General features: G+C 38.8%; 1 protein-coding gene and 1 pseudogene across 3 annotated transcripts in view; both read left to right on the top strand.

The window, feature by feature from the left end:
* Window positions 1–26,381, top strand: part of myo1b (myosin IB) — a 116,669-nt gene extending 90,288 nt beyond the window's left edge. The window contains exons 17-32 of one of the 3 annotated variants that reach the window (XM_077215737.1): window positions 2,317–2,543; window positions 4,035–4,235; window positions 5,038–5,131; window positions 15,053–15,202; window positions 15,332–15,400; window positions 16,169–16,255; window positions 16,477–16,563; window positions 17,354–17,440; window positions 18,752–18,838; window positions 20,341–20,415; window positions 20,974–21,108; window positions 21,605–21,711; window positions 21,820–21,952; window positions 23,921–24,073; window positions 24,142–24,272; window positions 24,348–26,375. In XM_077215737.1, the coding sequence (XP_077071852.1) occupies window positions 2,317–2,543; window positions 4,035–4,235; window positions 5,038–5,131; window positions 15,053–15,202; window positions 15,332–15,400; window positions 16,169–16,255; window positions 16,477–16,563; window positions 17,354–17,440; window positions 18,752–18,838; window positions 20,341–20,415; window positions 20,974–21,108; window positions 21,605–21,711; window positions 21,820–21,952; window positions 23,921–24,073; window positions 24,142–24,272; window positions 24,348–24,477 (1,953 nt within the window). In that variant the 3' untranslated portion in view covers window positions 24,478–26,375. Of the gene's footprint in view, window positions 1–2,316; window positions 2,544–4,034; window positions 4,236–5,037; window positions 5,132–15,052; window positions 15,203–15,331; window positions 15,401–16,168; window positions 16,256–16,476; window positions 16,564–17,353; window positions 17,441–18,751; window positions 18,839–20,340; window positions 20,416–20,973; window positions 21,109–21,604; window positions 21,712–21,819; window positions 21,953–23,920; window positions 24,074–24,141; window positions 24,273–24,347 lie in introns of all 3 variants that reach the window. The other 2 variants (XM_077215735.1, XM_077215736.1) reach the window with 2 other exon arrangements.
* Window positions 5,503–5,619, top strand: LOC143724091 (5S ribosomal RNA; annotated as a pseudogene).
* Window positions 26,382–27,445: the final 1,064 nt, after the last annotated feature.

Genomic DNA, 27,445 nt, shown 5'->3' with positions numbered 1-27,445 from the left:
AAGTATAATTTTTCGCCCTTAGTCCGGACCAAATGAACCGAACTACAGGTGTGAAAGCACCCAAAGTAACAGCTGTTTGGTATAACCCACATACAACAGTCAAAACCAACATACAACAGTTGCAATGATAGTTTTAAATTTTAATATCTAGATCTACAAAAGCAATCATATATCCCATCCATCCCAATATTGCCCACAGTTTAAAATATTGGTCCCTACATGCATGGGCCATGTTGGCCTACATGCATGTGTTCCGCTCGTCTGTCTTCAGACAGACTGAGCAGCTCTTAGTTTTGTTTGGCGGACGCTCCAAGGGACTGGCCGCATCAAAACAGAGCCTATCCAGATGAATAGTCGATGCCATAGCGCTGGCTTACACTTCTAAGGGCCTGCAGTGTCCTTTGGGTGTCAGAGCGCACTCCACGTGGATTGTGGCCTCGTCGTGGGCGTGGTCTAGCTGGATTTCCTTGCAAGATATCTTTATGGCAGCAGGCTGGGCCTCGCCGTCTACATTTATAAGGTTTTATAACCTGTTCCCGCCTTACAGGCCAAGCTGCTGTCGGTCTACAATTCAGTACTATCTGCCCCGCTGCGCCGGCGCAGAATACTGAGTTTTGCTTGTGCATCGCTCACTGATCGATAGAACAGCTCCATTGGTGTTGAACAACCCATACTTAAACCCAGTTCAGGCTGAACACCCTTGTCTGCGTGAAACACTGTTAACATAACTAGCTCCTGTGGGATGCTATTTCATGGGGAATGATGCTTGTAGCCTCTCTTCTCTGACTCTCTGTGAGTCTACGGTGATTATGCACTATATGAGCCCCGGGCTACTGCCCTTGGGACTTTGGTGTCAGATCCCAGTACGCACGGCGTATTGCATTGTGTTCCCCATAGGGTATCCCCATTCGGGTATCCCCGAAGCGCCCCCATTGGGTATCACGTCACGCAGGGCCTCTCTCGATAGGCTGCTGCTGTTGCCGCAGGGCAGCCAATAGGCGCGCGAGCCGTCTTGCCTATGTCTGCATGCTGCCGCACAGCGTTTTACATTTATTCAAAATTAAGGATAATTTTTGGCTTCAATATCTTGTGGAAAAGAGGTTTTCCCCATAGCGTAAGATATTACGCAGTACTCGTTCCCTCTCTAGAGAGAACCGAGGTTACGCTAGTAACCGAGTACGTTTTCCCCCTTGGTGCGGTTCGTTTGGGCAGGTGTGAAAGCAGCAATCACACTCGGGTGCGCACCAAAAGCGGACCAAACAAGCATAGCCTACCGAGACCTCCTCGAAGAGGTGGTCTCGGTACGCTTTCAAGCGAACTCTGGAGCGGTTTGTTTGTGGTAAGAACGTGATCCGACCTCGAACAGACCCAACTTCCAAAGAACTGCTCATTTTTGGACTAAACCAGTTGCCGTAGTCAAACTAAATTATTATTTAGATTGTCAATAGCGCTCCCTTTCAGCCATGACACTTACCACGTTCTGCACTCTCACTAAAATCTCATCATTAACAATGAAGTTGTCCGCACTGCACAGTGAATTTATATCGCGTCTAGACTTTGTTGTTTATGGGGGGATTTGCGAAAGCTCGTGCTGATTCTGAACATACATTGTGAACGAATTCTCCGCATATCTGCCGGATTTTCCTATTTGTTTACTTTACGGGAGTTCTGATGGAATTTTCTCGCACGTTGATTCAATCTAAGTGCGGTTGTGGAAATATGTTCAAGACACATCTGGCCAACAAGTGATGTGAATGATGTCATGTGACTGCATTTTGGTTTGTTTCATCAACTCATCATCTGATTCGGACCAGAGCAATCAGTGTGGTGTGAAAAGGAACCAAAACGCCTGAAAATGATACAAAGTATAATTTTTCGCCCTTAGTCCGGACCAAATGAACCGAACTACAGGTGTGAAAGCACCCAAAGTAACAGCTGTTTGGTATAACCCACATACAACAGTCAAAACCAACATACAACAGTTGCAATGATAGTTTTAAATTTTAATATCTAGATCTACAAAAGCAATCATATATCCCATCCATCCCAATATTGCCCACAGTTTAAAATATGCCCTTTATACATGCAAAGTTTGGTGAGTGTTCACCATAGAGATAAAACGTTTTTGCTGTTCAAAGTCAGGAAAACTAGTAATGAAGATGGGAGGAGCCAGAGGGTTCCAGCATGCACAAATCTGAGTTTACTTGGATAAAAAAAATTGTAACCCACATTGTGTGTTTTTAGAAAAAAGCACATTGTAAAGAACTGAGAAGTGTATAAAGAAGAGTTATTTAATATAGTATTCTGTATACACAGGTGCTGTATCGGGCGGAGGGATTTGTGGATAAAAACAATGACCTCCTCTACAGAGATTTATCCCAGGCCATGTACAAAGCCAATCACAGCCTGATGAAGCTTCTCTTTCCTGAGGGAAATCCTGCTAAAGTGAACCTTAAGCGGCCCCCCACTGCTGGATTCCAGTTCAAAGCCTCAGTGGGAACACTCATGAAGAACCTGCTGACCAAGAACCCCAACTATATCAGGTAACAATCATAAACTTTCTGACACTGACGTTATTATGACATAACCACAATGGAACATTAAATTTCATTGTCTTTTTTATAGATTATCATTTTAATTAAACAGCAATGTAAGCTTAAAACAAATAATAATAAAAAAAAATCTAGTTTATTTAGAAACATTTAATTTAAGGGATTAAACAGATCATAGTTGATCCGTGATCTGTACAGACAAGGCTCCAGGGTTCGGCATGTATGTGATTCACAAGTTTAACCACCATTTGTGAATGTTTAACATTTGCATGTTTTGTCATACCAGTGTACACATTCAATAGATTTTAAACCATTCCAGCGCTAAAAGAGGAAAAAGAGAATTTAATTCCATACTCGCACGCTGTTATCTGTGCGCACAGCCACACACACCCGAAGGTTGCACACACAGAGAGAGGCGTGTTTCAGATAGCGCGCAAACTCCGAATTGTTTCATCTTTCGCATCTGCTTGCACTTGGATGGACACATACACACAAAATTTTGTCAAAACACCATCTCTGCAAGTATTCTTGTAAGCACAGTCAGTTATGTCTTAAATGAATCGGAATTGTATCATTATTTTGGATCCGTGCATTCGGTCTTATAAATATAAATACCTGCTGTTGTCTGTCATTAATGTTAATCAAACAGCAAAACAGCTTTAACAGAGATTAATTTATATTAAATGTATACAGTGAACACTATACTATTATTATACATTTAATTATTACATTTCTGTACCTAAAATGAATACTACAGTTGGACCTTAATATATATGTAGCTTTGTTATATTGTATTTATCTATGATTGTAATTCGTGCATTTGTTCTTTTTTTTTTTTTTTGCTTTTAATAATGTTTGAACTTTATTAGTTAGGCAAGTCATTTTTGCTGTGGTATCGGAGTACTTGGTGTGCTTTTAAGTAAAAAAAAATGCAAAGTTACCCCCCACCCCCCAAAAAAAATGTTTTCTTGCTGATCCAAAAAATTATCTGTCCATGATCCTCGACTCTAAAACCGTAAATTGATCCGAACCTGATCAATTGAACTAATATATTTTCACTTTCCAAAATTGCTTGCCTAGTATGGTAATATGCACCTAGTATAGTGAATCTCACAAAATATAATGTAGATCACATTTCATCCCAAAACCAAGAATCAATTTTGTGTAAAAGGGAAGCATATTTTAGGATTAACGTTTTTAAACTGCATTATCGGTAGTACAACAAAAATGTAATTAAATAAATGTGCTATTTGCAAAACATTTTTCAAAGTAAGTTTGTATTTTAGATTTCTTTCAGTTAACGTTATTTTCTTCCAGTAACATTTATTTGTTTTTATTTTTAGTTAACTATAATAAGCCTGCAAAAATATCTTTTTTTGTTTTTGCTGATATGGTTAAATAAAGGGTTTCTGAAGATTCACCCAATAGTTGGTGCTTTTCTATTCAAAGTTGAGAATGTTTATTTATGTCTGTGTTGTTTAGGTGCATCAAACCCAATGACAAGAAAGCAGCCCACATTTTCACAGACTCACTAGTGTGTCACCAGGTGCGCTACTTGGGTCTGATGGAAAATGTACGTGTAAGAAGGGCTGGTTATGCTTTCCGCCAGGCCTATGAGTCTTGCCTGGAGCGCTACAAGATGCTCTGTAAGCAGACCTGGCCCCAGTGGAAGGGCCCTGCCAGGTTAGACCCCCACTGATCAAGAATGTCATATAGGTCTTGTGTGGTGTGTTTTTTTTTGTTTTTGTTTTTTTGTGTGTGGTGTTTTTCTGAACATGCTGTTCAGCTGATGTCATTACATTGTCATCACATTTAAGATTTAAGAAGATGCATGCATGACTTGCATGACCTTTGTATTCATTTGTAAACATGCTGTCTCTTGTTTTAAATCTCCTCTTTCAAATGTACTTGTATCTGATGGCAAACAGTGTCCAGAAGTGACAGATATGAGGGCCAATTCTGTCCTGGCATGAGTCATTTCACTGAATTGTCTGTTGGGAGAATCTAGTGTTCATGGAGATTTGGTCTTGCACATCTTATCATGTTATCTTTCATTGGAATGTTATCATCATCTCTATACCGACTGTGGCTAGACTATGTTTTACTTTTCATTCAGATCACTCAGACACTGTTTGTTATCTCTAACATGGTGCATGTTTCTGTGCTAAATCATACTGTGCACCTTTACTTTGTTTTATTGTCTCCTTGCTTCATTATTTGACTTTTTTTTTTGTTTAACAGAAACTGTTCAGTGATGTGCCAGAATATATAGTGGGGTCCCAAAGTCTGAAACTATATTGAAATATAAATAAAAATGATCTTCCAAAAGTATAAAAGATATACCAAATACAAGAAATTCTGGAAAATTTTTACTCAAATTGTTAGAATTTAGATGCAATTTAGTTTCAGACATTTGGATCCCACACGTATATGCTTTTTGTGAATAGATTGGTTGACTGACAGTTGGTGGCCTATTTATTAACAGGGAGGGTGTCAAGGTTCTCCTGACAAGTCTGCAGCTTCATGCAGAGGAGTTTGCCTATGGTCGTTCGAAGATCTTCATCAGGAACCCCAGAACGGTGAGTGAATTACTACTCTTTTGATGCAGTTACACAGAAGATGGCTCTAGCCAGGAGAATATATAATTTGGCTCAATTCCAACATGGCAAAAGGCTTGGATTTGTACAATTGATACGTGTGATCTCTCAAGGTTTTTTAAAGCTTCTCAAACAGGAAGTCATGTTCCTTCAGGCTTCTCTCATATAATTAGTAGCAATCGCCCTCATGAAAGAAACGCAAACAGGCAGTCGCACACATGGTTTCACTTATCCCCCCCCCCCCGCCCCCCCTCCACTGTTTGGCAGTTTGGAAAATGAGACTTCAGCTGAGAAATTCCAGAGGAGCCAATGAAAACCCTGTACTGAAGCCATATAGACAATAGTCTAGTCTATCCAGCAGCCATATCACCCTGTAGCTCAAGACTGGTTGCCCACTTAAGCTAAACAGGGTTGAGCCTGGTTAGTACCTGGATGGGAGACCTCCTGAGAAAACCAGGTTGCTGCTGGAAGAGGTGTTAGTGAGGCCAGCAGGGGGTGCTCACCCTGTGGGCTTTGTGGGTCCTAACGCCCCTGTATAGTGAAGGGAACACTATACTGTCAAAGAGCACCGTCCTTCGGATGAGACATTAAATCGAGGTCTTGAAAATGAAGTGACCTGCAAACTCAAACTCACTTGTATTTCCAAATCCGGTCATTTCAATAGGAATTTGCATGATCGGGAGTTCCACGTTAGGGTAAAAGGTTCCCCATTCAGATTTAGCTCATGTTCAAGATTTTCAAGTGAATTTACTTTGTTGACCAACATAAAGCTGCTTGATTTGAAAGTAGCTTCTGCGTGAGCTGTGCTTTTATATATATTATACACAATTGACAGACAAATGACCTGTTTTGCTCACAAAATCTAGTCAAAAGGTGCACCTTTACTCCTGGTTTTGAGAATTTTTTTAACCAAGATTTTTTGATTACAATGGGAGCGATCTAGTTTTGTTTCGTGTTTTTACTGTTAAGCTCTGACATCAACAGTTTCTGTTTCAAAAAACCCAGCAGCTTTAAATTAAGTCAAGTCACCTTTATTTATATAGCGCTTTATACAATACAAATTGTTTCAAAGCAGTGATAACAGGAAAATAATTAAATGATGCAAACAGTTCATTTTGGCTGTATGGCATCTTTACAAGAAAACAGTGTCTTGTTTAGTTGAAGTCAAGTTCAGTGTTGATTCAGTTCTGCTTGTAAAGACCATCCATTATTAAATTAATTTAATCTATGAAGCAGTTCTGCAGAATGACATTGATGTTATTGTCCAGCTCAGTTTAGATCTCATCCAATAGTGTCAGTACAGTCAGATCAATAATATTGTTGAATATTAAGTTTCCCCAACTAAGCAAGCCAGAGGCAACAGTGGCAAGGATCTCAATCTCCATCAGGTGATTGAATGGTGAAGAAAAAACATTAGGAGAATCCAGGCTCAGTCAGGGGACCAGTTCTCCGCTGCCCAAACAAAGCAACATGGTCTGGTTTAATTCCAGGCTGCATCACTAGTCGTGGATCAGAATGTGGATTAGTATCATTCAAAATATTTCATCCAGTTCCTTCTGCCTGAAGATCGGATTCATCACGCCGTTATGGAGATGAAGCTGGCCATCAGGGTTTGTCCAGAGGACTTTTCTGGTTATCGTGGTCTTGGCTGAGGATCATTGCCGATGGCTTCCACTTAGACAAGGTCTTCACAGGGGATTGGCTAGTTGGCTTGGCGTCTGCTGACATATAGAGCTGCATTGTCGTCGTGTCTAGGTGCAGGTCCACCATCTGGATCCGGCTGACTATGTAACCTTGGGAGCTGGATGAGACGGGTAGACTAATATTAGCATAGATGCCATTCATCATATGATGTAACAAGTGCATTGGATGTTGTGAGAAGTGTTCCCGGTTTCGTTTGACCTACTTTATGGAGCCTAATAATCCTTTAATGGATTTGAATTTATAGAAATGTGATGGTGTGTTATGTGTATGCTAGGTTAAAGGACGTGTTATGTGTATGCTAGGTTAAAGGAATAGTTCGGTATTTTACACTTAAAGCCCTGTTTTAAGATCCTTTCTGATGAAATAGAACGGTAAGATTGAAATTTGGACAAATGCTGCTGTCCCGAGAATTTTCGGTTTCTGTATTAGCACCCCCCCACCTACACAATGGTTTCATAGGGGCACTGGAACAATCATTCATAAAACGCATTAAACTTTAGTTTACAAAGACATGAAACTCACCGAGTGGTCTGGGGTTTTCAGTGATATGCTCACACAAAAATCGCTGCAAAAGATGCTTTCCAACAGGTTTTATCGTAGTTTTTGTCCTGACTTAAGTCAATGGAGTTGGACAAAAACTATGATAAAACCTGTTGAAAAGCATCTTTTAAAGGTGCCTTGTGTAATATCTGCAAAAAAAATAAATTCATACTCCACATTCCATACCAGATGGGGGCAGTCTACCTCCAGAAAGTGAATTGATCTACTCTAGAGTAACAAACAAGAAAGCATAGTCTCTATGCTCCGCCACTACCTTCACAACGACCCTAGAGCCATAGCTGAATCCGAGCCAACTAACTCCAAAGGAACGTTGGTTGAGGTCAAGTGATTTTTAAATGACATCTTCAAGCTACTCCCCTTCACCAGTGAATGTTCATATTCGTTTTGTTCATATTACATTTTTATTGTTAGTTTGAATTACATTAATTTGATTAATTTACGCGAACCGAAAAATTCCACAACGCTTTATCTGTAGAGTGGTATAGGGATCCTCCATAGGGAGAGGCTAGTTGGCACTTCAGCACTGCATTGTCATCAGGTCCAGGTGAAAGTCCTTCGTCAGATCTGGAAACGGCCTGGATCCGGCAGGCTGCGGGAAAACCTTGGGATAAACAAAGACACTAAAATTAGCGTAGATGCCATTCTTCTTATGATGTAACGAGTACATCAGGATTTAAGGGAAGTGTTCCCAGTTCCGGCTGACCTAATCTAAGCAGCCTAATATTGAATTATAGAAGTCTATAGAGTGTTATGTGAATGCTAGGTCAAAGAGATGTGTTTTTAGTCTAGCTTTGAACTGACAGACTGTGTCTGCTTCCCGGACAATGTTAGGAAGATTGTTCCAGAGTTTTGGTGCTAAATAGGAAAAGGATCTACCGCCAGCAGTCGATTTAGATATTCTAGGTATTATCAACTGGCCGGAGTTTTGAGATCGCAATAGACGTGAAGGACTATAATGCGTTAAGAGCTCGCTCAAGTACTGGGGAGCTAAACCATTTAGTGCTTCGTAAGTATTCTGCAATATTTTAAAATGTATACGATGTTTAATAGGGAGCCAATGCAGTGTTGACAGAACCGGGCTAATATGGTCGTACTTCCTGGTTCTGGTAAGAACTCTAGCGGCTGCGTTTTGAACTAGCTGTAGTTTGTTTATTAAGCTTGCAGGGAAACCACCCAGTAGAGCATTACAATAATCTAGCCTCGATGTCATGAACGCATGAACTAGTTGTTCCGCATTTGTCAATGAGAGCATATGGCGTAATTTATATATATTTTTAAGATGGAAAAATGCGGTTTTACAGACACTAGACACGTGACTTTCAAATGAAAGATTGGTATCAAAGAGCACGCCCAGGTTCCTAACTGACGACGAAGACTTAACAGAGCAGCCATCAAGTGTTAGACGGTATTCTAGGTTATTACGTTTGGAAGTTTTTTGTCCAATAATTAGAATCTCTGTTTTTTCAGAATTTAGTAGTAGTAGGAAATTACTAGTCATCCAATTTTTGATATCAACTATGCATTCCGATAATTTTGTGAATTGGTGAGTTTCGTCAGGTTTGGAAGAAATATAGAGCTGAGTATCATCAGCATAACAGTGAAAGCTAATTCCATGTTTCCTAATGATATCTCCTAAAGGTAGCATGTACAGAGTGAACAGCAGCGGTCCTAGTACTGAGCCTTGTGGTACGCCATACTGAACTTGTGATCGATAAGACATCTCTTCATTTACTGCTACAAACTGATGGCGGTCAGATAAATATGATTTAAACCATGCTAATGCAATTCCACAAATGCCAACATAGTTTTCTAGTCTATTTAAGAGAATGTTGTGGTCAATGGTGTCAAATGCAGCACTAAGATCAAGTAACACTAATAGAGAGATACAACCACGATCGGATGATAAGAGCAAATCATTTGTGACTCTAATGGGAGCTGTCTCAGTGCTATGGTGCGGTCTAAATCCTGACGGGAAATCCTCGCAGATACCATTTCTTTCAAGAAAGGAACACAGTTGTGAGGATACTGCCTTTTCTAGTATCTTTGACAGAAAAGGTAGATTTGAGATCGGCCTGTAATTGAATAATTCTGTAGGATCAAGATGCGTTTTTTTAACAAGCGGTTTAATCATAGCCAGCTTAAAGGTTTTTGGTACGTATCCTAGAGACAAAGACAAATTAATGATGTTAAGAAGAGGATCAAATGACTTCTGGAAGCATCTCTTTCAGTAGTTTAGTCGGTATAGGGTCTAACATACATGTTGTCGATTTAGATCAATTAACGAGTTTGCAAAATTCTTCCTCTCCAATGGCAACAAATGAATCAAATTTTACCTCAGGGAGACTATAATGCACTCCCTGATGTGATGCTGTAGTAGACGGTTGCATAGTTATAATTTTGTCCCTAATATTATCAATCTTATAAGTGAAGAAGTTCACAAAGTCATTACTGCTGTGTTTCTTGGAAACTTCTGGGCTTGAAGCTTTCTTTTTTGTTAGTGTAGCCACTTTTTCAAATAAATACCTTGGATTATGTTTATTTTCTTTTAATAGGGTTGAAAAATAAGCAGATCTAACAGCTTTTAAAGCCTCTCTGTAAGCAATCCAGCTCTCCTTCCATGAAATCCAAAATACCTCTAGTTTTGTTTTCTTCCAGTTGTGCTCCATTTTTCTGGCTGCTCTCTTAAGGGCCCGGGTGTGCTCGTTGTACCACGGCGTTGGACTATTTTCTTTAATCTTCTTTAAGCGCAACGGAGCAACTGTGTCTAAAGTCCTTGAAAGGAGAGAGTTAAAAGTTTCTGTTGCAATATCAATTTCTTCTAAGCTATCTGGGATGCTGAGACGATGAAACTGATTAGGGAGATTAGTGATAAAGCAGTCTTTAGTGGCAGAAGTGATAGGTCTAACATACTTGTAACACGGAGTTGGCTTTGCAGCCTTGGCTAAATGTAATTTACATGAGACTAGATAATAATCTGAGATGTCGTCGCTCTGCTGCAGAATTTCAACAGCATCAACATTAGATTTAATATTATCACATGGAATCAGAGTATGATTACGACAATGAGTAGGTCTTGACACGTGTTGTCTAACTTCAATAGAGTTAAGAATGTCTTTAAATGCCAATCCCATTGCATCTTTTCCATTATCTACATGTATATTAAAATCACCAACAATTAGGACTTCGCTAGAAGTTTACCTCTGCACGCTGATTATTGGTCGGTATTATGTATGAGGAATACATTTTGTTAAGTTGTAGCATACTGTATCTTTCAACAGTGTTCGTGTGTTTTTACTATAAGCTAGTAGAGATGATCGGTTCACGTGCGCTAGGGATCTGTCGTGTAACGTTAACATTTATATTTACCGTCACCAATTCTGTCAATGTTATTACGCAATTCAAACAAAAAATACCGTTTTGGCGCTTGTAAATGTTAACGTTACACGACAGATCCCTAGCGCACGTGAACCGATCATCTCTACTAGCTTATAGTAAAAACACACGAACACTGTTGAAAGATACAGTATGCTACAACTTAACAAAATGTATTCCTCATACATAATACCGACCAATCATTTTTTTAATCAGCGTGCAGAGGTCAATAACATAGCTGGAGAACAAATATGTCAGATTTAGTTACCTCAGGAAAGCAATTTAGTAAACATAATATAGCTCACGTAGTTCTCATTACACCTTGCAATGTAGCCATCGCTAACTTTAGAACTTATATAGAACAGTCTTCGATACATTTCTATGTTATAACTTCCCGAAAAAACTAAACAAACTTATAAAACAAACTTCTAGCGAAATACTAACAGTATCTTGCTTACCAGTCCAAAAGAAATGTTGCAAGTTCGAAGTCGAACCTCATTTCTTTCATTTCCCTTAGTTGTTTTCAACGATGGAAAGCCGTGCCAATGTTAACTCTGGTTCTGCTCCTTTTTCGATCTGATTTTATTTGAGATCCCGAGCGCGTTTTTTTCCCTGCAGCGGGTGGTTGTGGTGGTGGTAAGGGTCTCTTGCCAAGGGCTTCAGCCATTCTTCCGCTCTCTTCCCTGAACTGAACTGTAGTAGTGGGGTGTACTTTCCACACGATTGACATCAGGTTCAAGTACGCCCACAAGCCGTGCGACTTATTCGTGTATTGCAGTTTGGCTGGTGGTTATGTTGCCCGCATACCGCCTCCCATGGCCGAAACTGGTATTATGACATCTGTCGGGCCGGGGCTAGTAATTTAGCATGCTAATTCAGGTTGATATCTCTGCAACACTATAACTTTTAATTTTTTTAATGACATCATCGCCCTTATTTCTTCTCATTCTTTTGATCCGTGTAACTCATTTTTTGTATATTTTTAACTCAATTCTGACACATGGCACCTTTAACACAGAAACAGAAAATTCTCGGGACAGCAGCATTTGTCCAAATTTCAATCTTAACCGTTCTATTTCATCAGAAACGATCTTAAAACAGGGCTTTAAGTGTAAAATACCGAACTTGTCCTTTAATGAGATGTGTTTTAATCTAGGTTTAGACTGACAGAGTCTCTCTGCCTCTCAAACAGTGCTAGGAAGACTGTTCCAGAGTTTGGTCACTAAATAGGAAGAGGATCTACCGTCCGCAGTCTATTTAGATTTTGGACTATAATCCGCTAAGAGCTCGCTCAAGTACTGAGGAGCTAAACCATTTAGATCTTTATAAGTATTTAGCATGATTGGAGTACGGAGCCAATGCAGTGTGGACAGAACTGGGCTAATATGGTCATACTTCCTGGTTCTAGCAAGAACTCTTGCTTAGGGGTGTGCGATATCACGATTTTTGATCATGAATGATTAAAATGTCTCCATTATCTGCTTTTAAAGAAATATTGTGTTACAGTGCACATTCTATCAGTTGCAGTTCTTGCGCCTCTGTCCCATCATACAGTACAACTCGACGTACATTAAGTCAAGTCAAGTCAAGTCATCCTCATTTATATAGCGCTTTTAAAAATGTAGATTGTTTCAAAGCAGCTTTACAGAGATAAACATATAATTTAAGGTAACAGAGATTGGTTTAGTTTTATAGTGGTTCTTGAAAAATGTTTTTTCCAGCTAAAGTTAGTTTTGATTGATTCACTTCCGTCTAAATGATAGTTTATTAAATTAGGGGCCGCTGAGACGACACCGTTCTCTCTAAACAGACTTTAAACGCGAACCTGTGATACACGCTGATGACGTTCACATGCGCATTAAGAATTGATTCTATAGTTATGTGCGTTTGAATATATGTGCGCAGGTTTGTGATTCCTTACAAACCATGCCTAAACAAACTACTTGTCTTATCTATAAATTTTGATAAAGAATTTTATTTTATCTTATCACTTCGGGTAGGTACGCGAACCAAAAAAATCCACAACGCTTTATCTGTAGAGTGGTATAGGGATCCTCCATAGGGAGAGGCTAGTTGGCACTTCAGCACTGCATTGTCATCAGGTCCAGGCGAAAGTCCTTCGTCAGATCTGGAAACGGCCTGGATCCGGCAGGCTGCGGGAAAACCTCGGGATAAACAAAGACACTAAAATTAGCGTAGATGCCATTCTTCTTATGATGTAACGAGTACATCAGGATTTAAGGGAAGTGTTAACAGTAACATCATGTTAACGCAGAGGTAGGGTTATGCTCATGTGACATTGCAGTTATTCACAATCACGAAAGTTTATTATTTGCATACGTATTAAAGCCTTGCCGGTTAAACAATTTATTCATGCACTTGTTCTGACATGCGCTTCTCTGAGCGTGTACACCCGAAGCGATGTGAAAAATTAAAGCACTCTATTTATTTTGTATATTATATTGTATTTGTAATGTGCATCTTTGTCCTTATTTTTAATAATAAAGATAAAAAATTTAATAAATATTTTCATCTTCGCCCCACCCCTACTTTGGCCTAAATGGTCTTTCATTCTTTTTTCTTTTAGATTTTGTTACCTTTTGAGGCTACATTTTTAAAACAGGGAAATTAATTTGGCTGTGCTGCTCAGTCACATGCAAAATACTAAAACCAACATAAAAAAATCATAGAATCGTGATCTTTTTTTTTTCTGAAAAACAATCGTGATATGATATCTTTGCCATATCGCCCCACCTACTAGCTGCTGCATTTTGGACCAGCTGGAATCTTTTTTTATTAAGCATGCAGGAAAACCACCCAGTAAAGCTTTACAATAATCTAGCCTTGAGGTCATGAACTAACTTTTCTGCATCTGACATTTAGACCATATGTCATTATTTATATACTCTCTGTGCGTGTGTAAAAGATGGAAAAAATGTTTTACAAATACTAGAAATGTGGCTTTCAAATGAAAGATGGACAACATCCTAACAATCCTAACTGACAACAAAGATGTAACAGAGCAGCATGTTACATCTACAAAGTGTTTGAGTATTCTAGGTTATTACATGCGAAAGTTTTTGATCCAATAATTAAAACCTCTATTTTTTTCCTAATAATTTAATAGTAGGAAATGACAAAATTGTATCAACTATGCATTCTGTTAGTTTTGTAAATTGGAATGTTTCGTCAGCCCACAAAGAAATATGGAGCTGGGTATCATTAGCGTAACAGTGAAAACTGAACAGGGTAGCATGTACATGGTGAAAAGCAACGGTCCTAGTACTGAGCCTTGCAGTACACCATACTGAACTTGTGGTTAATATACCTCTTCATTTACTGCTACAAATTGATAACAGACAGATAATTGTGATTTTAACTACTCTAATTCCACTAATGGCAAAATCAGTCATCTTTTTTTTTTTACTTTTTCGTGTGAAGGTGGGAAAGGTTTGGTCGACTGTTAATAATTACTTAATACTAGAGGATGCTGGTCTTGGCGATCATCATGTGGTCTAACAAATGTTCTCTCATCACCTCTTATCCTTGAGAATTTGATCATATACTGTATATCTTAGGTTTGCTCGCATTGCGGATAAATCTGTTTTGTTTTTTCAAATCTGTTTTTTCGATCTTGTTCAAATCTGAGACTGACTGTCTGTGCTGTCATTTTGCAAGGGATGAAATCTGATCCGTTCATTCAGACAGTGTTTATCTACATCAGTTGCTATAGTAATGACCTAGCCATCAGCGCAATGCCAACAGCTGAGAGTATGAAAGATGATGAATGTTTTTTTTTTTTTCCTTGGCACATGTGCAGTGCTGATATGCATCAGCAATGAAGGAAGTTTTATACGTTCATGCATACAGTATGTTCTGTTTGAAACTGCTCATTCAGGACCCCTCTGTCATTCACTGCTGAATACATAATTTGTTCACACTAACATGTGGCTTATCTTGAGAAAATGACAGTACTGCACCTGTCTGTGGTGTTAGTCACATTGCACCCCTAATGGAAAAAAAAAAAAATTTGCATTTGCTTTTCCAAAATATTTATGTGGTTTTTGTCAGGTTTGTAAAAATCTGATTTAATTTTATTTTCTTGTTTTTTTTTTTGGATTGCTTTTTATTTTGTCTTTTATTTTGTTTTCCTGATTAACAACTAAGCTTTTGAGTCACATATACCAAAGATATCAGATTTTTCCTGCCTGCCTAAAATGCCTCTAATCTATTCTTTATTTTGATACTGATATATTTTTTCTTCAGCTTTTCTTCTTGGAAGAAAAGAGAAGGCAGTGCCTAGAGGACTTGGCAGCACTCATCCAGAAGATCTACCGTGGCTGGAAGTGCCGCACTCACTTTCTCCTGATGAAGAAGAGCCAGGTGGTGGTCTCCGCCTGGTACCGAAGATTTGCGGTGAGCTTCATTTACTACACCTTTCATTGAATCATATTGAACACAATCAATGTTTTCTTTGTTTCACTGGGATCAGAAGCAGATTTTTTTTTATCTCAAGATTGCTGTTGGTTGTTTTTTTGATTGTAGCAACAAAAGAAGTACCAGAACATCAGGTGCTCTGCCTTAGTGGTTCAGTCATTCATCCGTGGATGGAAGGTAAGTTTCTGGTACACTGCATGTAATTTTCCTTTAGCAAATATTCACATTACAGCAGAATACGGTTGTCAGTCTAGTATTTGAGTCCTTAATATGGTTAAGTTTACACACAGTTATTTAGGGGAGTGACAACCGCATTCCAAGCTCACACCCATACATTTTCAGGACTCACAACTGCATTCTCCATAAAACCTGCACTGTGTGAATGAAACCGTACTGGACAACAAGTTGTTTGTCATGTCATACAGTAAAAGAGAAACGCTCTGCGCTGAACAATCTCATGTCTACTATGTTTTGCGGGTTTTCGTCTGTGGTTTCGCTTTCGTTAACTTACAGCGATGGGAGATATGAGCTGTGTATCATCTGAAGGTTTTAGATCCAGTTACTGGAGCTGCTACCGTAAGTTTTATGTTCTATGCACAACTCAAGTGCTCCGCTCTCCACCGAAATAAAAAAACTGCTGTCAGTTAATGAAGATTTGATGGATGACCTTTTCAGTTGTATGGACTTCACCATCTTTGAAATTACTTTGTTCACTGTTTCCTGGTAAAAGACTTGTCATCTTACCAGTAAACATGAGACGATCTTGATTCCTGTTGCACGTTAACTAGCTAACAGTCAGTATTCAAAATGCTACTGTAAGATGCTTTTTGATCGGGACATTTCGAGATTAACACCTGTGAATAAATGCGGTTGTCAATCCCAAATACTCACTGTGTGAATTTAGCCAACGGGTGACACTATGTAACGGTGGCCCTTTTTTCATAGGCCCGGAAGCTTCTGCGTGAACTGAAACACAAGAAGCGGTGCGAACAGGCCGTCACGACTATTTCAGCCTTCTGGCATGGAACTCAGGTACTGAACTCAGTTTCTCTATGAATAAGGAGGTGAAATGCTAAATTATGGGGTTCGATTTTCAACACCGGAGCTTCTTGCCTTCTTTTTTCTCTCTAGCCCAAATTTGCTTTTGATGCGACTTACTCTTTTCAATCACTCTTTCCTTGTCATATTTCTGACTTTAACCTTTGCCACCCTATCTCTGCTTCCTCGTGGTCCTCCTCGGCTAACATCCGCAGGCTCGCTGGGAACTGCGGCATCTTAAGGAAGAGGCACGGAATAAACACGCCGTGTCTGTCATTTGGGTAGCTTGGCTTGGAACTAAGGTATTTAACAAGCCTGCCAAATTAAGTCTTGTCCATTCACGCCTCATCTCACTGTTAATGACATACCTTTTGTTTGCGTGTGACTAACTGTTTTATCATCTTGTTGGTAACGTCTTGTGGGAAAAAATGGGGAAATACTAACATATTGTTCATTTGCTGACATTGAGTTGAAACATCTTTACCCAGAAAATGAGAACTGATGAATCCAAGTTGCATGTAAAACTAACCCTTTTTTTAAACTTCAATATAACCCTTAATAACCCTTTAACAATATTCAAATGTTTTATCACTCATTTATTTATTTGCATTTTGGAACTTGTGATGCGTTTCTCCTTTCATGTTTTGAAGATTTCAAAACTGTACTGAAAACTCCGAGTTGATTTTGGTCTTAAGAACTTTGGTTTTCTGCACTTTCTAGTAGCTGTTATCAAGCAATATGTTTTTCAAAAGTGAGTGATGTCTGTCCTGGCTGGCCATGTGGTTATTCTCAGTGTCTCTCACTTGTTGCAATAAAAAAAAGACGTGGGCCATATATGCTGATACAGATATCCGCTATTATAAATAATAACTATTTACAATAATTTGAGTTTCAATGTTTCAATTTTACAACTGATAAGCAAGAATCACAAGTCCAAATAAATTACTTCAGTTCAAATACAATGAAAATTTTACTGATTTACAAAACTTGTGATTTAAAACACACTTGTGTCTTTAGCTTCTGTTTTTAATACTTTGCCACCCTCTTTTCCTTCGTTTTCTAAAAAAAACAAAAAAACACCACTCTGGTTAGGCTCGAAGAGAACTGCGGCGCTTAAAGCATGAAGCTTGCAGTAAAAAGGCTGTGTCTGTCATTTGGGCCTGCTGGCAAGGAACTAAGGTATTCACCACTATATCTGTGTGGCATCCCGTCATCCACTTAACCCATCTCACACCTTCATGTGTTCATGAGGTGGACCGGATCATGACCCATCTTCCCTGAGCCCATCCCATATGTTGTGCATGCCGATACTTTCAGGACCCCACAGCATGAATCATACTTGTACTTTATTGTAGCTCATTGTAAGAAATTAGATAGAATGGCAGAGGATGGGAGCAGAGAGAGTATGGTCAACGGCTATTGCATTGGGGACAGAACCGAAAGCGATATTTTAAGCTTCTTTTCTCTGACTGCCGATGGATTAAAGCTCATCCAGACGGTCACCCTGCAGAGCGGGCTGTTTCCCGCGCAGCAGGCTTGCATCGCAGGCGGATGACCTCTGCCCTTACCAAATGCACCATTTTATTAACCGGTCCCTAAGAGTGAGTCTGGACACCTTATGTTTGGTCATATATCGCAATATTTAATTTCTGCAGCAGGGATCCGTAAATTTTGTAGCAGGTTTTAACTATAGTTATAATTGTTATAATAGATGTATGGTTTTTTGAAAATACAATACTTTTTTACTAACTTTACTAATATTTTAGGGCTGTGAAAGTTACTCTGCCAAATTATATTATATAAAAAATTCAAAAACGTCCCATTATTAAAAAAGAAATATGACTTGATGAATTGCAAAACCTTTGATAAACCCGTAATTATCAATTTAATGTAACAACTATAATATGCAAGTTTTAGAGCCATCTGCACTGTGCACGAGTGCTATGTTGTGTCATAACTGCAATGCTTTAATACATCAATTGATGTACTTGCATGCAGTGTCATTCATTTGTTATAAGAGGAATGTTCTGATTGCCTGAGTAACCTCATGGAATTTATCTTATAGATGAGAAAAGTAATCTCAACCCATCCACAATCCCATGTGAACTTCTCTTTGCATGGTCACCCTGCTGTTCTCCCACTTAATCTGAGTGCCTTCTTGAGGTTGATGTGGCTTGTTTTATTGTGTGTTTGTGTGGTTGTGCGCCTTAAGAGAGCAGTTGCACTCTTGCTTTCTTTTTTATTGCTCTTTTTCCCCCATGTTCTCGCTCATGTTTAATTAACCCCATGAAAAGAAATGTGCTCTCCACAGGAAAACCTCAACAATGTCCATCTGTCTTAACCAACAGCAAACACAGAATGTGTTTACCAGCTGGTAATGGGGTGCAGTTCTGTGTGGCGTGGACCTGGTGTTATGCTGCTTCTTTGCGCTCTGCTTTTTTCAATTGATTCCCTCCTTTCTGCATTCATGCCCCTCTCCCTCTTTCACAGGCACGTAGAGAGCTGAAACGCTTGAAGGAGGAAGCCAGGCGTAAGCACGCCATCGCTGTCATTTGGGCCTACTGGTTGGGACTAAAGGTATTAGTACTTGCCAGGCGTTGAAATGAGTGGGAAGCGTGCACATAACCAGCCTCTAAGTGTCCTTAACCAGCTGCTCTGCTATGTACTAACAATATAATCTAACCTCATAGATGCTAATGGACCTATGGAACTGAACTAAGTCAGTGACACGTCACTGATGTCATAAGCGAGGATGAAGTGCTAAAAAACATGTCACGAGGCTTTAGATACTGCATGTGTCTCCAGAAAGCAGAATCAAATCTGTTTTCATAATCCATGGCTTTAGAAAAGCTTCCTCTGGGCAAAATAGCTGTTAGCATGAGTCCTGCGGAGGCTGCCTGATGATACTGCATTCTCTGTCAGGGGCTGTTCCAAGGTCAGTGGGTGTTCGGGGTGTACCGCAAACATCTGCCGATGTCTATGGGCTGTCCTTTGAAATATTGGAATTGATCAAACGGATAGTTCTTGTCCTGGATGCTAATTTGTCAGTACAGTGTTTAAGTTGTGCTGAAATAATTGTTTTAGTAGCAGCTATGATGTAAAATCCCTGTGCAACCGTGATTACACGGCTCTGTGGAATTGATTCTGATTGGTCAATCACGCCATCCAGCGGTATGTTATGTAAGGGATAATGTAGATCCAGCCGGTTGTTATCTCAGAATAAACCCCCGACAGAGTGATGAGGACCCCGACTCAAAGCAGAGCCGTGTGATGACCGCTGAAAACAGATAACGCAGATCCTGGTCACTGAAGTCAGCAGTGCTATACGCTTGCTAGGAACGTTTTTTCTTTGTGGAAGTTTTGCATTTGGTGAGCTAATAAAATATTAAAACTCAGTCAAATCAATATTTTGTATACAGTTATTTATTTTATTCCATCCAGTATCATGGACTCGCTCTCACTTTTTTCATACAAACACAGCTGCTGACATGCCGTCACTTGTAAAATATCTACTGGTTACGCCGGCTTTATCCCAATAGTCGGACTTGTTAGAGGACAACTGAATAACAGAGCAGAAAGGCATGAATTTATCAATGACGGAAATGAGTAGACATGAAAACTTTGCCCCAGTTGCTCAACCATAGGACAGCCATGTTTTCTGTCTGTTGCTGTGTGCCTGTCCTGTCTGCTGTCTGCATGCTGCTCCTAATATACTGTTGGCTTTTGCAGACATTACAGGCCTTTCTTGTGTTTTGCCTCCACTTGTTGTTTTTTTATGTGTGTGGTTTTTTTTAACTTGCTGTCATTACCGGTTTTGTTTTGTGTCTGGGTTTTAGGGGTGACATCAAACTTTTCAAGTTCTGTGAAATGATTGTTGTGTACAAAAGTATGACTGTGAATCTCTCTTGGTTTCACAGCATCCGTTCTCTCATCTTTGCTTTCCAGTGTGCTGTTCTTTAGGTGTTAAGACCCTGCTTGTCACGCACCACTTATCTGAACTAATAGTGTCCTGACATCCCTGCTGTCATCACAAGACTGTCAATACAAAGAAGTGATTATTTAAACCCACCTTTTCACAGGTCCGTCGGGAATACAGAAAGTTCTTCAGAGCTAATGCTGGCAGGAAGATCTATGACTTCACCATCCAGAGAATTGTAAGTAGCAAAAAGTATTGGTTAAATCAGCTACTTTAGTCAGTCACCTAGTTATCCACAAAAGTAGTCTTACTTGTTGGCGGGCCAATGTTTGCCTTATGATTTGCCACAAACTGTGTAGTATCAGGTCTTTATAAAGACTATGTTCTCTATCAAAGAACCATTGGACTTGCCAGAAATAGTAAAGCTAACTCTAGCTTTACTATTTCTGGCAAGTCCAATGGTTCTTTGATAGAGAACATAGTCTTTCATAGAACATAGGAGTGCTCCTGCCTGATTACTTCCACTTTCATTCCATGTATATATTTGGCCGTAACCAAGCTAATAACAGCAGAAAGAGGAATTCTTCGCCTGTTGAGTCCATGTATTGAACAATTGCAAATTAAGTCTTGTCTTTCACATTTAGTTGACTTCACGTGACCCAACGCAGTCCAAGAAATACATTTTAAAACTAGTTGGTGCCACCCCAGGAAATGATTTCCTACATTTTCTCCATTTAATCATTTTTCAAAGAAAGAAAATACTCCCTGGTACACTGATGTAAGTTTTTATCTACAGATGCAGAAGTACTTCCTTGGCTTGAAGAAGACGATGCCTTCCATGTCCCCGATTGATAAGAGCTGGCCATCTCGGCCCTATGGTTTCCTGGACGGGACACACAAGGAGCTCAGGAGGGTTTTCCATCTGTGGAGGGTCTGTGTACAACTCTGTATATCTAAAATGAACTGACTCATGTCTGACTTTAAATTAATAATAATCTAAGAGGGATGGGGTAAGCGTTTGATGTTGTGGGTGCTGTGCCTCGCCACATTTGAATAAGAAACAACATAGAGTCTATAAAACGCATCAACTCCACAAAGCACAATATAAGTATCATTTGAGAACATTCCTTTAAACCGCATACACACCAAGACATTTGACTGCACATCAAATTTTTGCACACTGCAACGGTCAAAATATGATGTCTGACTCAGATTGTACATTTTAAAAAAACATAATTCGCCATATAAATAACACTTTTTTTTTATAGCCCACTAATTTATTACAAATAAATTACTAAATGCTAAAAATGAATAAAATAAATTAACAAAAATTTGCATTGCATTTACAATCCTGTGAAAACAGGTGCTGCAGCACCCCTACTTCCCCTGTAATCTAACCATCTATCCTCATGGTGTCCTTCTATTAGTGTAAGAAATACTGCAGCCAGTTCACAGTGGAAAAGAAGGCTACCTATGAGGAGAAGCTTGCAGCTAGTGAACTCTTCAAAGATAAGAAGGCCTTGTATCCTAGCAGGTAGGAAAAAAACAGTTCACCTATGTTCCTTTACAGATATGGGTTTTCTGTAGGTAAATTACACAGTGTTGCAATTTATTGCAATAACAGATGTCCTGTGCTTTACAGTGTGGGGCAGCCTTTCAAAGGAGATTATGTGGAGATAACCAAAAACCCAAAGTACCAGAAGCTAAACAGCTTGGCAGAGGATAAAGTTCTTCTTGCAGATGTTGTCAGTAAAATCAACCGTGCCAATGGCAAGGTGAGTACAAGTAGCCCTGTGCCAATATAATTAACCTTATAACAGGACTGATCAATCAAATCACAGTGCTGATAAGCTTTATCTTTCATTTTTCAGTCAAACTTACTTTACTGTCTGTGGCATACAGACCCTTTTTTGACTGGAATTTTGACCAGTCATTAAAGGTAAAAAGGTGTTATGGTACATGCAATTTAGATATTAGGTATCCAGAGAGGCTAGTGAATGGTGTAGTTTGTTCCGTTCGCAAAACCAGTAAGTAATCTTGAAAAATGAACTCTACAAATTTTCAATGATTGTGCAAATGTAGAAATGTTTTGCCTTTAGACAAAGGAAAGGAGTTGTAGAATACTGTATGGTGTTTTTTAAAAAACGTTTTAAAATATCACTTGTTCTTTGACATTGACTTTCCTTTTACACTTCCATGGTTTGTTTTCTCCATTAAATATAAAGACTACATGAAAAACACACACAAAAAAAATAATTTTTACCTGTTTTCATCTGCAGAAAGTGTCAGTTACACTTTTTGTGTGTGTGTAAATGTCTATATTAAAAACTTGTCAACTGTCAAATTTGGGTACATTTTCCCCTCTTAATTTCACTATGAAATAATTTATTCCCTAAAATCATCAGATACATCTGTACCAACCAACATTAAAAGGTGCCATATGTAAGAATTGAGGTAAAAATATCCAAAAAAAATTAGCTACACGCATCAAAAGAATGAGAAGAAATAAGGGCGATGATGTCATTTAAAAAAATGACAAGTTATAGTGCTCCAGAGATATTAACTTGAATTAGCATGCTCAATTACTAGCCACGGCCCGACAGATGTCATAATACCAGTTTCGGCCATGGGAAGCGGTATGCGGGCAACATAACCATCAGCCAAACTGCAATACACGGATAACTCGCACGGCTTGTGGGCGTACTTGAACCTGATGTGTTTGATAGTTAGCTCTACCCACAGATCCGATCCGGTTTTCACCTGTTACCTACCAGAGCCCATCTCTACCAAGCTGATGATAAAATGTAACATTAGCTAATTATATTATGTTTGTTAAATTGCTTTCCTGAGGTAAATCTGACATATTTGTTCTCCAGCTATGTTATTGACCTCTAGACACTGATTAAAAAAAAATGATTGGTTGATATTATGTATGAGGAATACATTTTGGTAAGTTGTAGCCTACTGTATCTTTCAACAGTGTTTGTGTTTTTTTACTATTAGCTAGTAGAGATGATCGGTTCACGTGCGCTAGGGATCTGTCGTGTAACATTTACAAGCGCCAGAACGGTATTTATTGTTTGAATTGCGTAATAAAATTGACAGAATCTGAGAGCTAACCTGCTGTCTAGTCTGTCGGTCTCCGTGTCCTCTTTCCTTTGCGATTTTTCTTTGCGTGACAAAATTGATGTGTGGCAAGACTGAGAGCGTGTGAAAAGTGTCAATTGTGTGTCTCACGGTGAATTAGTGAGAGTTGGCAGCTCTGAATGGCGCTAGCTTGGTCAACATCAGCGAATGCTGTCTGTCAAATTAATGTATTCAAACTAACAATAAAAATGTAATATGAACAAAACGAATATGAACATATTCACTGGTAAAGGTGAAGGGGAGTAGCTTAAAGATGTCATATTTAAAAATCATTTGACGTTTTGACTCCAGAGGAACGTTGGTTGATGTCCTCTATTAGGAGTTTGCTCGGCTTCGGCTATGGCTCTAGGGTCGTTGCGAAGGTAGGGGCAGAGCATAGAGACTATGCCGTTTCTCGTTTGTTACTCTAGAGTAGACCAACTCACTTTCTGGAGGTATACTGCCCCATCTGGTATGGAATGTGGAGTATGAATTGATTTTTTGGCGGACATGACACAAGGCACCTTTAAGTACCAACCCTTAAAAGGCTATCATGGGCTCATTTTCATTCTTTTTGTCTAAACTTGACATTTAAAGTCTATTGATTTACTTTTTAGGGAGCTCCAAGAATATTCCTCCTGACCAAGAAGAGTTTGGTTCTTGCGGATCAGAAGACAGGCCAGGTGAAGGCCAGCGTTCCTTTGTTAGACCTCAGCAGTGTGTCTGTGAGCACACAGAACGATGGCTTTTTCGCCCTTAAGCTCAAAGAGGTACTGCGTACAATAACTCATCTCATACAAGGCAGTCAGGAATACTACTGACCATGCTCTCTCTTTAGGGTGCTGTGTCTGCAGCCAAAGGTGACTTCCTGCTGAGCAGCGACCGACTGATTGAGATCATTACCAAACTTCATCGCACCGGTGCAGCTTCAGCTGACAGGAACCAGATCAAGATCGATATTTCAGATGAGTAAGTGTCCAACATTTCTATGCACCTTGTTTCCTTAGTATCGTTCTTCTAGCATAAGTTTTCTCTCTCTTTCAGGTTCTTAGTGCAGTTCAAACAGGACAAAGTGTGTGTAAAATTCATCCATGGTACACCAAAGAACGGCAACAGTGTCGCCTGCAAGCGTAAAAACAACCGTCTTCTGGAAGTGTCCGTTCCGTCACCATAAGGAGGGATCAGCTCAGTCATCTCTTAGATTCTTCACCCTCCCCCAATCCTGTAATCATTGTGCAATTATGTTGATCCTGTCATTGTCATTTCTGATTCTATAGTCAAATCAGCAGTTCTAAAGATTTTACTGCTTCCCTGTTTTTAATGGTTGGGTGGAAGTCCGTTGTTCGCTCGTCCTAATTCTTGGGACTCACAAGAATTAGCATTTAATTAAAAAAAACAATAAAAACCATTATGATTACAACTAGATGCTTCTGGCTGACATTGGCTGAAGATTTGCTTGGAGAATCTCACCTCATGCTTTGCTCAACTCATTTTAATTGTCATACTCTGGGTGAAACTATGTAAATGGAGATGCTGAAAGGTTTTTGCTGAGCTCCTAGAAAGAGGCTGAAAAGCTACAAAATGTATGATTGCACTTTTTCACTGGGTGGTGGTCAGGAAAGACTGAATGGTTGGTTGATGTGTTCTATTCTAATTTTGTTTCTCTAGTGCTGAACAGTAATTTATTCGAAAAATACTCATCTGACTTTTGCCAATGATAAGGAATTTTGTGATCTAAAATCTTGTGCCATTTAGCTGTTCCTCCCCAGGAGAAAGAAAGTACCTTGTAGACGTAATAGTGTGGACACTTTCTTATTTATAAGCCAAATAATGATTCATTTTCATGATAAATGCCAAACAATATCATTTGAATCCTGCTTTTTAACATGTAAATCAATATGTAAACATGTTTATCAATGCTTACTTCATTCTTTTCATACATTAAAGTAAGGTGTTATCATGAAAACCACTTCCCCACAATTTTAACGTGTCACTGTAATGCAGCGTATTATTCCTGCGTTGTTCGTTGTTCATGCAGTTCATCGTTTGATTTCATAGGGCCTAAAGACCGTCCACAGCCTGCATTTATAATGGAATCTCCAATGCTCGAAATATCTCCCCTAAAATCTAGACAACAATTATGCATGTGGAAATGCCTCCATGCAGCAGGAAGACTTGGTTCTCACATCTGGGATTATTTAGGATTACCGGTTAAGACCGTTTGTGAGTGCTTGTTTCAGAAGGCCTCATAGAAGAACGCTAATAACCGGAGCGCTAAAAAAGCCCTGGCTGGTACGATCTTTGCTAAGTCGCTTCAGTGTGTCCCTTTACTTAAAGCTGCATTTACATGAGCAATAGAACTTGTAAGGAGGCTAATTACAGTTGGTGGTATTGCCACTGGAATGTGGGCTGCATCATTTTATTTTTGGCTTGATCACATCTGCTAATAATAAAAAGTGTTTTTCTTAAGCTCTGACCCACATGTTTTTTTTTTTGTTGTTTTTTTTTGAGTGCAAGAATCAATGCATTCTTTGGCTGCAAAGCAAACAGTGCACTCTCCTTAAAGTATATGCCGTTTACCAAGATTGTGGATGATACTTTTTTTTCAGTCGTATTTAATGTGATATTTTCTCACAGTTTTAGTGGACTTTTTGTTCTCCTAAACTTCTGAAGACAAGGCCCACCAATGTAACTAACTCTGCTTCTGCTTCAGTTATACTTTTTGGTGTTTTTGTCATTTTACAGTAAAAGCATTAATGGAGTTTAGGGGAAGGCATTATCTTCCTCTTCAGTACAGGACAATTGTGGAAGCTGAATTACTTTATGATGTAAAATTCTGCATTTTGTCTGTCTTTCATGCAGTAAGCTCTGGGTTCTTTTCCTCCTCTTCAGTGTCAGAAGTTTGAACTGAAAGAGGAAAATATTTGTTGTATTCATTTTTGTGTGCCTAAATGTAATCTGTTCTGAAACAAAATATGGAAGTGTTTCATTAATTACTAAGTGTAATAAATGACAAGTAATCTTTTTTGTGTGTGTGTGTGTAAATTAAAGCAATAAATAAATGACTTTGGATAATCAGTGTGGTTTGTTTTGATAATTGAGTATTGTGAACTTAGATGATTGAGTCATAATTTTGGATGTTAAACATTTTTATTTTCTTTATAAATCAGTCCTATCAGCTGTTCATACAATTCATACATTTTTTTTATATATTTTATGTAAAATATCTATATTAGAAAACAACTACAAAACCTGAATGCATCCTGGGCCCATACTAGCAGTATATATAGTAACATAGTAAACATAAAATACAGTATATACTGTATGGGTTGGGCAAGAGTTTGAAAATTTGTTTATTTAATTTCAATAAATGAGTTTAAATGGAAGGTTGGCTCCCAACAATATTTACATGGGGAATAAATGGACATAAATGCCCACAATTAATTGATTGGACCTATTTCTCTGTGTTCAGTACAGTCAGTATTTACATAAGGTTTAATTTGACCATGATTCACCACAGTGTTTAGTTTAATTGTTTATGGAAAATTTGTATTGAAAGATGCCATGTTTATGGAAAATTTGTATTGAAAGATGCCATTTTAAATGTCTACCAGTTACATTTTTAATTTCATTAAATGCCGTTTAACTTTAATTTTTCCTTTTTTATATACCAATTTCCTTTTTTATTTCTCTAATACCAATTTTGCCTTATCTTTATCTTACTGTTTTTCTCGATTACTTTAACTCTATAACCAGGCTTTTGAACTAAATTTCCAAAACCATGAACACCGTTTATCATTTCCCTAAAACTATAAACACATGATACATGACTCACATTTGTTGAACCGTCACTGCAAAACCCTACACACAAATCCCTTCATTTCTAATTGCCTACACCATCAGAAAGCTCTAGCATTCATTATTGTTCACACTCAAATCAGCACAGATTCAGCTCAGTTAGCACACAATTACCCAAGAGGAAACACTAAGTGTCAAAACTAATCACACACCAATCAGAACCTTCAATAGATAGGAATAAAAGGGCTTGAGTCAGACCATTCAGTTTTGGAACAATGGATCCAGAGAGTGGATCCATTGTGTCACCCGATGGAATTTTGGTTCCTTGACATTGTCGCCTTTTT

The sequence above is a fragment of the Siphateles boraxobius genome, unplaced genomic scaffold, assembly GCF_051911475.1.
Source record: "Siphateles boraxobius isolate OS27281-9 unplaced genomic scaffold, OSU_SipBor_1 7, whole genome shotgun sequence".
NCBI classification, from domain to species: Eukaryota; Metazoa; Chordata; class Actinopteri; order Cypriniformes; family Leuciscidae; genus Siphateles; species Siphateles boraxobius.
Note: the sequence above shows the minus strand (reverse complement) of the source record. Positions and strands in the feature narration are given on the sequence as shown.